The sequence below is a fragment of the Orbicella franksi genome, chromosome 5 (genome assembly GCF_964199315.1).
Source record: "Orbicella franksi chromosome 5, jaOrbFran1.1, whole genome shotgun sequence".
NCBI lineage: Eukaryota > Metazoa > Cnidaria > Anthozoa > Scleractinia > Merulinidae > Orbicella > Orbicella franksi.
Window position 1 is genome coordinate 32,786,337 of NC_138149.1, and position 11,047 is coordinate 32,797,383.

Genomic DNA, 11,047 nt, shown 5'->3' on the forward strand with positions numbered 1-11,047 from the left:
GAGGTAGCTAACGCCCTTGGTGCGAAATATTGAGTGCTTTTACTTTTCTTGTATTCTGAAATGTGAAGCTCTCTACAGTTAAAACGAAGTTCAAAATGATTGTTATTGTTGCTATATATATTATATAAAAAAATAAATAAACATAGTGAATGGAGTAACGATTTTCGAACAAACGGCCGTAAAAAGAAAGTTTCGCGGTCTCGGGGTCTCCATTTTGAAGGTGAGGAGAGCAAATTAAAAAAAGTAAGGCCGACAGTGTTGTCTGATTAGATTCCTATGATACTTGGATTCCAAAATGACAAGTTCTGAAGAAAGTGTGTAAAACTAACGGTGACAAAAGTTTATGGCAAAGAGGCCACTCATAAAATATTTGAGGGATGTATCGACTAACATCGTGTGTTTAGTTCGCTGTTCAGATTTCGCGCTGATTCGAAATGTTCCCGCGTAAATGCAGCCAGCCCACGGCTGAGAATAACAATTATCCTGAAAACGAGATTACAAAGCAATGCCCAAACGTCTGTTGAAATGGTTTTTTTTTTTTTAGACAAACAACTCTTGGCGGGGATGGTCACAGGAGTTTGCAGCGCAGCTGTTGCAAATTCCTCAAAAGTACCAAAATCGGGGCATATCTTATCTATACGATGGATTTTGTATCTGTCGAACTCTTCTCTGTAACACATCTTGGATTGTGTCTTGCTAGAAAGTGCGAAACTCAACAAACTTGCAAACAAACTGTGAAACAACTTCCCAAGACGACGGCAAAGATTCACTCATATTCGTCGTCACGTGATTCGCTTTTTTTTTTAATCACGTGAATGAAACCAACGGTGCGTGCAATGGTCCGGGGAAAAAAAAAAGCTATTTCATCAGACGTCTGGGATCAATAGTATGTTATAACAATCAGGAGAAACGCCACAACCAATGGTGATTGGCGTTCTGCATTTCCAATTCCGCACTCGGCACGGCATCGTACCATTTGTAGTGCTGGGGTGCTTTACCATCTTGTCGAGTACGACAAGGACTTTTCAATTCTAGTTTCAGACTCCATATTATCAAGTCAAATGCGAATCTCATCCCATGTGCTACCCTCGCTACCTTACCAACATGATGAGCGAGGGCTCCGGAAACGGTCACTGGTTTGAAATTCGAAAATCGCACTCGTACTCAATCTCGTACTCGTAGTCCAATCTAAAGCTCCCTAAAGGCTGGTTTTCACTAGCGACGGAGTCGTAGTCGGAGTCGCAATCAGAAGCGTAGTGTGATACGATCTAGTGAAAATCAAACTGACAGAGTCGGAAGCAGAACACCGCATCCGCCTACAACTCCGTCGCTTACGATCCAGTAAAAACTAGATTGTCGGAGTCGCAAGCAGAAGCGGAAGAATAAACCAATCACAACGTTCGTTTCCGGGCCTTGTGATTGGTTGGTTCTTCCGTTTCTGTTTCCGACTCCGACAATGTAGTTTTCACTGGATGATAAACGACGGAGTCGTAAACGGAATCGGAAGAAATGGAAACGTTCTGATTCTTTCGACTCCGATTCCGTCGAGCTTATGACTCCGCATAAGACTCTAATTTTCGATTTTCACTAGGTCGTAAGTTCTCTTACGACTCCGACCACGACTCCGACTCCGACTCAGTCGCTAGTGAAAACCAGCCTTAATGGTACTTATTCTTCCAACCTTACCATTTACAATTCGGTTCACCTTTATTGTTTTTTGTTGATAAAGACTTTCGGAAAATGGTAAGGAAAAATGGTAAGGAAATTTCCGACGTTCCGATTCGAACGGAAGAGATATACATCTAAAGTTTTGACTCGAGTATTTTTGCGTCTTCTTCAAGATTCTGTGTTTTATACAGTTTTAATTTCAGTAACGCCTTTGAAAGATTGAAGGAACTGATAGCACTCATATAATGCTTGGGGTGGATTCCTGTTCTCCGAGTCAGGATTTACATATTTATTCTTTGTGAACTATTTAAGCAATTACTTATTCTCAAGATCCAATGATTACTCCCTAAACTGCAATACACTGTCAAGGAGAACGATAATAAGAATAAAGAAACTCATCAAGCCAGGGTGATGAACCACCAAATCTACACAAAGTAATCATGGTGAGATTCCGCAAAATATCCCTACCCACACCATAACAGGTCATTGGAAGTTCCCATGGGTGGGGCCCTCAACAGCCAAAATCAGTAAAGGAATCTGAGGATGGGGTAGATTGCTATTCCCGAGTCAAGATTCCCAGCAGCATTTCTAGTTGAATCTCAGGTCAGGATCACCAGCTGCAGTTAAGATTTCGAGTCAGGATTTCGAGCCAAGCATCCATTGACTACAAGGTTTCACTCTGTTCACAACAAAAAAGTCCGACTCGAGATTCTGCTTGAAATCATACTCCGAACTGTCATGTTGTTGTCAGTTGATTAAGCAGCTTAGTGCAACTAAAAACTTGGATATAGTGGATGAGTCCATCATTTTGAAGTCTCCACATAAAATAACTTCCTGACAAAAAAAGACGCTATGATGAGCAATGATAGGTGGGAATCCCGCGCGGGTACAGTCGAAACCGCGAGCCTGAGAATACGTTGGCAACAACTCGTCCACACTTTCTCTTTTTTCTAACTAATATTGAATTTAATTCTCTCACAGAACGAAAAATAATAACACTGTCGTTTTTTATCATCACCACTGACTTGCTAGTTTGTTAAACGTGGGCTAAATGCTAATAACTGGGCACAAATTAATTTTTTGGTGCAAGAATTTAACTCTTGTAGTTGCATTGCAACAATTCATGCAAGTCGATATACCACATTAGGAACGTGCGACTCACGATTCTGGAATAACAAGAATCCTGTCTTAATTTTGAATACTAGAACATTCAAGTTCACGTTAGCGTAAGTAATAATTCGTGTCACTTTTGTCACAAAAAATTTGCCAAACAATTCAAGTTTCATTCTCTTCTTTTGTTCTTTAATTCTCTTTCTTTACAATATCAAAATACTGACGAGCAGACAAGTTACGAGAATAAAAAAAACAATCAAACTGTCGACATTATAACCATGTATCGAGGCATTCTTCTAAATTGTTCAAAACACAAAAGGGGTCATATAAACTCAAAAGGTGGAAAGGATAGTTACGGTTGAAGACGATCTTAAATATTTTAGGATTAAGATTTCAAAACGCGCCATTGCATTTTGGCCGGACCTGGAAACAGCATGCAAGAATGCGTGCTTGTGATCTCGTGAAATTTTACGCCAAAACGAGAGAATAAAAAGGGGAAGCCTAAGTACTAGTAATTGTCCTCAACTGTCGACCATTAACCTCGTTCCAGGGTCTTCGCAGTTTTGAAAGGAAGTGGTAAACGAGACCGTCGAATGAAAAGATCAAAGACTCATTTCATCTGTACAGTGTTAGTCTGTCTCAATCTGAACTAAGATATTCAAAGAAGAAGATGCGCCTTTAATGAAAAAGGAATAAAAGTTTTGTTGTTGTTGTCTATATTTAGCGGTCGTGGATAACTGGACTATTAGATGGCTCCGGGAAACCGTGAGTTTTTGAGATTCGGAATTGAATTAAATGTTAAGAAGTTGCCTTGGAAGGTTCAACAACAGCCTTAATAAACAGCGCATCGTCTTTTATGAACTCGCCGGACTCCAGGACCTCGTGGGGCACGAAGCACGGGTTACCAATCCCAAGGTTCTCTTTCATGGTGGGCCGATTGAACACCACTTTAATGTTCGGCAGCGAGCGGTTCGGGCTGAGTTGGTGAGTCCGATGAGCTTTCTGCTCGCCTTGATCGATGAGAAAAAAAGTTATTTTTTGCTTAAACGGCCAGTCCAGCAACGCATCGTAGTCGCCCTTCATTATTATGATGTACAAGGACAAATGCGTCGATTTACCGCGGTCCCGGCCTTGAAGATACGCCTTCAGTCTCATTTTATAACCGTATTGCGAGGTATAGAAGGGTGGGCTAAAGATAGCCAAGTCTTCAGGTGAAGCTACTGCTTGCTCAAACTGTTGTTTGTAATTGGTGATTTTCCAAATGAACATGCCGTTCGTACAGGTACTGCGACTCTCGTTTTCCCGGATTTTCAGCAAAGCTAAACTCAGATGGGTGTGTACCGCGGTCTTGGAGTGGTCTTCGAGTACATCGCGTTTACCCTGAAGATTAGAATAATAATAATAATAAATGAAAAGGGAAAAAACTTTACCAAGTGTCAAATGCATTTAGCACTCAGTGTTGCGCTAATTGGGGACATTAACTAAATAAATAAACAAATATCGCAAATAATCCCAGCTAGTGGGAGGCTATTTTACATAACACGGTAGAGGAGTCGAGAGAACCAAATCCAGATAGCGGTCGGTCAGTGTAAAACGCAGACTGTGGAGTGCAGACTGCTGACTGTAGCTCTGTGACTCGTATGCAGACTTTACCTTTTACTATGCCCCACTATGAGGACGAAGTGAGAGGCGCGGTGGCCTGATGGTAAATGCGCTCGTCTCCGGATCGAGCGGTCCGAGTTCGAGTCCTGGCTGAGGACATTGTTATGGGTTCTTGGGCAAGACACTTTACTCTCACAGTGCCTCTCTCCACCCAGGTGTACAAATGGGTACCGGCGAACTTAATGCTGGGGGTAGCCCTGCGATGGACTAGCATCCCATCCAGGGGGGAGTAGAAATACTCCTAGTAGCTTCATGCTACTGAAACCGGGATAAGCTCCGGCCTGATGAGTCACTTGGCTCGCATACAGACTTTACCTTTGCCTTACTATGAAGACAAAATTTTTTTTTTACTTTTGGTTCTGACCGAATAACAAATTTCTACCAATTGATTGACCTTACCTTGAAAGTGCAACCAATATCCTGGTATGAGCAAGGATGGATTGCCAGAGGACACTCGGTTATGTGAAAAGACATCTAAACAAAATAAAGAACTTAGCTCACGTGCGCAAACAACTTCGTCCGAAGGGCCGGGTTGTTTAAAGCCCGATTAAAGGAGCTCAGTCATGGTATTTCAAGTTATTTTGGCCGCGTACAGAATTACCTGAAAATAGCAGTTTACTACAATGGAAAAAAAACACCAAAGAGATAATAATAAACCATAAAGGAACAGGGATGGTTAAGGATGGAGAAGATTAACACGGATTGCAAACGACGAACTGTAAAAATTTAGGCTAAACTTTTCAAGGTGCGCAAACTGTGACGTTACTCTTTTAAGCTAACCCAGGATTAGCAAACACTTTGATTCGAGTTTTGTAACTTTTCGGTGAGGTTTTCTGTTTACATTGTTTGTCCTTCAGCTTTGAATTTGAATAATCTCAAACTACACCAAAGATAAGCAGCGAAAAACAGTTTCATAGACTTCTTTTAACTTTTAATCCTGGGTTAGCGCTAACCGGCTTTCGAACAACCCGGACCAGATCTCTGCACTGCGTCGCTCCGTCGTCGCGGAGGACCAGTTTACTTTGCTTGAATCTCAGATATTTCTCTCGTGGGGATTGAAATGAACCTAGTGTCTTCTCGCACGAGGTTTCTCGGTCTCAGCCTGTGTGTTTTTCTTCTCAAGGTACGATCGTGTCTAGTTAGTTCGCACGCAAACAGCGCATTGAAGAGGAAAAGGAAATGGTTACGGTGACTCGCGTTGTATTGCTTTGCAAATCTCTCTTCCGCAAACAACATTTTGAAAAAGAATCCAGTGTCCTCCCAGGAATTAATTGCAATAAGATAGAGCGATTTTCAGTCGAGTGTCGAAAGTAATCAGGCAATTTAAATTACTTTAGTTTTGGTTTTGGTTTGACTACGGTTTGAGATTGTCTGAGTAGTCTAATTGGTAAGTAATTGGTTTGTTTTTGGTTTTACGACACTCAATTGAAAATCGCTCTAAGGAACTTATTGCCTGTCAGTAACAACGCACGGTGAATACAGATCTTTTTCTAGCCCTAGTTATATCGCTCACTTCTTCTCGAGGAATGTCTTTTGCTCCACACTTGTTGACACACTCCAAAGGGATTCGCTTGCATACTTTCATGTGCAGCTATTATGAAGACAGAAAAATAAACATCTATCACGGTTTTTCTGTGCTAAAGAAAAACTTTCATTCACAAAGTTATTCACTACGCCACTTACGTAGAAAAACAACAACGAAGCACTTATAAACCAAATGCGCCAAGGATGGTTAACATGAACAAAGAACTTGAAAATTCAGGCCGAGTTTTCAAGATTCTTTAACAATGACATGTAATAGCAAGTAGATCTACTTTTACCTTACTATCCTTGTAAGTGTACATCTCGGAACAAAAGTGACACGACACCACCCTCCAGCGGCACTTTGACACCAGATGATACTGCAGTGTCCTCCGAGGCATAAGTTCATTGCACTCCGGGTTTGTACAGTGTACATCTTCATACGCACAGTTTTTCATGTGTTCCTGTGTGAAAACAAAGATCTCAAAAAAAATCTGTCCCTGTTTGAGTGTTTGCTATTGTGCTGGTATTGGCCATGTTCGAGTGTGTCGGTCAGCCAGTCAGTTGTTGGAGCTATTCAGTGTCAGCCAGCTAGTTGAAAGCTCAGTCGTTATTAGGTCCGTCCCTCTTTTCGTACCGGCCGTCTGCTTCCCCTGCCTGCCTGTCTGTCTATCTGCCTTTCTCTCCGTCGGTCCGTCCGTTAGTCAGTCAGTCAGTCAGTCAGTCAGTCAGACAGTGAGTCGGTCAGGCAGTCAGTCAGTCAGTCGATCGATTGATCGACCGGTCGGTCGGTCGGTCAATCGGTCAGTCCGCCCGCCCGTACCAAAAATTAACTGCGATCTTGTGGCGTGAGAATTTTTGCCATTGTAAAGACCATTTAAAAGCCCAGCATTACAACAAAACCCTAATGAGCACACGAAGACCTCCAGAGTTGTTTAGGTGTATGTTCACCGGCTTACCTAAAATACAATGCAAAACTCTTCATAACCGAAACAACTTAAAATATCTTGAGAATTTCGTGCGCCTTTTGTTACGTTTCGCATTGTTAGAAATAAACTTAAGCTACTTAATGCTTATTTACGCTTTGGGTTAAAAAACGCAACCTGATTACATCGAGTTTCGTTTTTTTTTTTTTTTTTGGCCGTAGTTTTATAAATTTTCAGCGACAAAACAACGGTTTTTACAATGCTGTTTAAAATCAAATAAAATGCTCTTTCAGTTGTCTTACCAATATTAGCTCATGGTGTAAATGAAGCATACTGAAACTCAGCGAGACTCGTCCCGCATTGTTGCGCAACTACAGGTGAAAAAATGACGATTTTGGAATTTCTTGTAAGAAACCGAACAAGCGTAAATCTTGAAATGAGCTAATGCTCAGAAGTCAAAAATATACTTTCTCATAGCTAATGCATCAGTATTAAGGTATCAGGTCTCTTGCTACTGGCCGAAGACATATGTGGTCAAAATAACATGACATGTTGGTCTGTGAAGTTGTGAAATAAGACCGAAGTTAGCGCGCGAAGTCTTATAAAATCGCTCAGTGAGATACCGAAGCAGATTTGCAGTTTATTATTAAAAACAAAAGTACCCTGTAGTCACGAGTTTTAGTATAAAACACGAAGAAATAAAATATTTAACATCATTACTGAAGCGAAATTTATGGGAAAACATTCCGAAGACAAAACGGCACGTGCTAATATGAACAGATGGTTAAATCAAAACACTCCAGCAAACCACAACTTAAACAATAAGAACTACGTGAAGGAATTACATTTACCTTAACAGTTTCAGGAGTTCTCAAGCCTGTCTTATGAGATTCTGATAATGAAAAAAACACTCGTCGCCTTTCATTAATCTTTTTTTGTTAATCTGTTGTTTGCTTTAGGTAGAAACTTTAAGCGTTAAAATGACAACTAAATAGAAAAGGAATCCATTTTTACGGGAAACCATGTCAAAGAAGAAGCAGATCCAGCCTCAAAAAAGCAAACAATATACTTCCCGTTTGACAGAATATATATAATTTTTGACTGAAAGATAAATTAAAATATACCGTGAAAAAGTGGTTTATTTACATTTGTCGAGTAAAACTGAAAGAATTTTACATATTCTTAGGCCGGCCTTACAAGATTTCGTTCATTAACACATAGTCCTTTTAAGATTAAAAATTCATTGTTTTACTAAAAAAGAAATTAACCGCGGTGCTGGTGTGATGCGTTTTAAGGGTAATGTTCCCAACGCCGGAAAATATCATGATTAAGATCTTCATCGATTTTACTTCTAAAGCAACATTTAATCACATCCCTTTTGTTTATGTCTTTGGTAGAACAACACGACGCAATTAAAATTAAGATCGAGATCGACAGCATTTGAAATGCAGCCATTCAAACACATGGCTTTTTGAACAGCTGCCCCGATGGGGCTGAGAAGTGACAGATATAAGCTTTGTATTCAGTCGAGTATAATTACTAAAACAAAAAGGCTACAATTATCCAACGCTGCAAATCAAGTGAAAAAGAAAACATACAGGACCTGTAACTGTAATTTTACAACTTAAGTCTGTCATGAAAGAAGTTTCGAGCTTCTCTTGTTTCACAGAGAAATGTCAAAAGTCCTTGTAAGAAAATGTTACAATGGCGGCGTCAGAAGTGTTTGGATGTTGCCATGGGATGTATTTCGTTTTCTTAAAATTGGTACTTGCCCCAGTCTAGATACTATGAACGGTGGAAGAAATGCAAAATTCCCTATTCCAGGTCTTCGTACTGTAAAATTTTACCACAGGCTTTTCGAAGAAAGGTTTTATCAAAGGTTATTCGATCTTACCTCAACATAAATTAAATCCCCAACCCAGTCGCACTTTCTTTTCCAATTGGAGCATTTCACACCAAGTGATAAAACGGCTCGTTTTGCTGCCTTGTCGACAAAGATCTGTGAAACGAAAGAAGAGGAAAAAGTGTGAAGATCATAAGTACAATCAAATCGCAATGTCTCAAGACAAACTTGAGAGCAATTAAGTCAGTTTATAGCCTCAGTTATTTTGCCAAACAAAAACAATACTAATAACTCGGGCGCGTTTTTTTTTTTTTCTGGCACGTCTTTTTCAAATGAATTAGCCACTAGGTGGTTATTTTAAAGAAACCGCGACCAGGTTTTCGATCCCGAGATAATAAAAGACTTTGACGCCAGTGTCTTTCAATGTCACACTTCATATTCATTGCTAGCGTCTTCATTTTGTTGTTATAATTCATACATGTAATTGCTCATGTCCGGTGGAGTTCAGCTCAAGAAATATTAGTCATGGCGTTCGCGGGCCAAGCGCATGTAATTAATCTAAAATACAGAGAACATTTTTTATGCACATAATAACGACAAGTCCTTTTGAGTTAAAAATTGCCGCTCCAATATTGATGATTTTACATAGCACATCTCATTTGATCACTTTTACAGTGATAGAAGACTATACCGAACTGACTGAATTCAAATTGCGGTTGGCGCGATCGTCTGGCTATAGCTTGAATATCATAATATTTCTGATATTCTGTCTGCTCCTGAGTGCGATAGAAATTATTTTGACTATTCGGAACATCAAAAAGGCCCTCGCCGAAATCAATGAAAAACAAAATTAAAAAAAAACCATTTGAGCCAGTTTCTGGTACACGTCAAATACTATCACTATATTTTCAAAGTAGATTAAGAATTATATTTTTGAGCGTGAGTATAACACCCAACAAGAGAGCGAAAAGGGATTACATGTATTTTTTTACTATAACATTCAAACAAGGAACAGCAAAGTGAAATAGATAAAACAGAAAATATATTCACATTACCTTTGAAGAAGATATTGGTTTTCTGTCCAGAGGGCATAAACATGGACTCCCTTGCCTTAAATATTATTTACGGATAAAAAAGACTATTAGAAAATGTTAGCATCGTTGAAGCAGAAAACAGGTTTAATGTAATTTTCGCCGCACATAAACACAGAAAAAAAAAATATAAACTCTCAGACAAAAAGATTTCCATGAAATCATCCACTTCTGCTACGAGAAGTAATTACGGCAACGAATTTCGCGCGCGAGCAATACTCGTTACTACCAACATAGCTGACTTTTGAATAATAAATACTTCACTTTTTCTCGCACATGCAAACAACAGGGACTAATTTTTCACAGAAATTAAATGTACCTTCGTTTTAACTCTTGTAGACATGACTGGCAAAATCGGTGACCACAATCTTCGATTTGGACGGGGTCGCGAAAAGCTAACTGGCAAATTGGGCATTCGTATTCTTCGGGTAGTGGAAGAACAAATTCTGCCTCAAATCCTCCAGTTTCTCGATCTACTCTGTCCGCCATGTCATTCAAATTTCGGAGTACGGCTGTAGAAATTTCCTCTTTCGCTCCAGTATTTTCCGAACGTTCGAGATGTAGCTAGTGCGACGCGAAATTCAGGTTGAAATTATTGACAAGTGCTCCGGTGTAAAGGAAAATGTATAAATAATAATGAACCAAGGTCCTGACAATTAATGTCATTATTGAAACACATCTGCTTTCGGCGGGCGCTGGTCTGTCATCAATACCTTTCACTCGATAACATAACAACACATTTCACGTGTATTTTCAATTTATTTACTTTGATCTTGACATTATGCAAGACTCCAGAAAAATAAATATCAAATTCAACGGGAATTAAAATTAAAAAGAAAATATACCCCATGCTTGTCTTTTCGCACTGAAAAAGATTTCACTGCGGTAGTTTTTTTTAATATTATGTTAAAAAAGTGTTTCAGTTCTTTTTTTTCCAAAAAATGATAAAAAAAAAAATTAAAACAAGGAAGAGAAATTATATTGTCGCTTTTATTGTCGCAAAAATTTAAACAATAAAGCTATTCAAATATTGATTATGTAAAAAGGAATCTTGTTTCACTTGAGGCGTATAACCAGACTGAAATAGACATGCACAATTTCCGTGGAGAAGAGAAGGGAAAAAGTTCGCCAGGTGATGATATAGGCCTCTGTTTTCAATGCTAACATTAAATAAATAAAATGTCTTGAAAATGTGCCGAAAATGAGGTAACATCAGCCGTATC

At 39.4% G+C, this 11,047-nt stretch overlaps 1 protein-coding gene across 1 annotated transcript; it reads right to left on the reverse strand.

The window, feature by feature from the left end:
• Positions 1-226: 226 nt before the first annotated feature.
• LOC145488328 (TNF receptor-associated factor 4-like) lies at positions 227-10,313 on the reverse strand. The gene is made up of 7 exons (XM_081467167.1): positions 10,144-10,313; positions 9,789-9,843; positions 8,785-8,889; positions 6,264-6,428; positions 5,957-6,034; positions 4,843-4,917; positions 227-4,161 (listed from the first exon to the last, which is right to left on the reverse strand). The coding sequence occupies exons 1-7, from the start codon at positions 10,311-10,313 to the stop codon at positions 3,580-3,582; spliced, it is 1,230 nt and encodes a 409-aa protein (XP_081323293.1). The 3' UTR covers positions 227-3,579.
• Positions 10,314-11,047: the final 734 nt, after the last annotated feature.

What these genes read in the sequence shown, in the direction of transcription:
- LOC145488328 (XM_081467167.1), bottom strand. Translation starts at nt 10,313, where the DNA reads ATGGCGGACAGAGTAGATCGAGAAACTGGAGGATTTGAGGCAGAATTT. An exon ending in AACCAATATCTTCTTCAAAG is followed by an intron (nt 8,890 to 9,788) that starts GTAATGTGAATA and finishes TTCGTTTCACAG; the next exon opens with ATCTTTGTCGACAAGGCAGC. An exon ending in ACACTTACAAGGATAGTAAG is followed by an intron (nt 6,035 to 6,263) that starts GTAAAAGTAGAT and finishes TCTTCATAATAG; the next exon opens with CTGCACATGAAAGTATGCAA.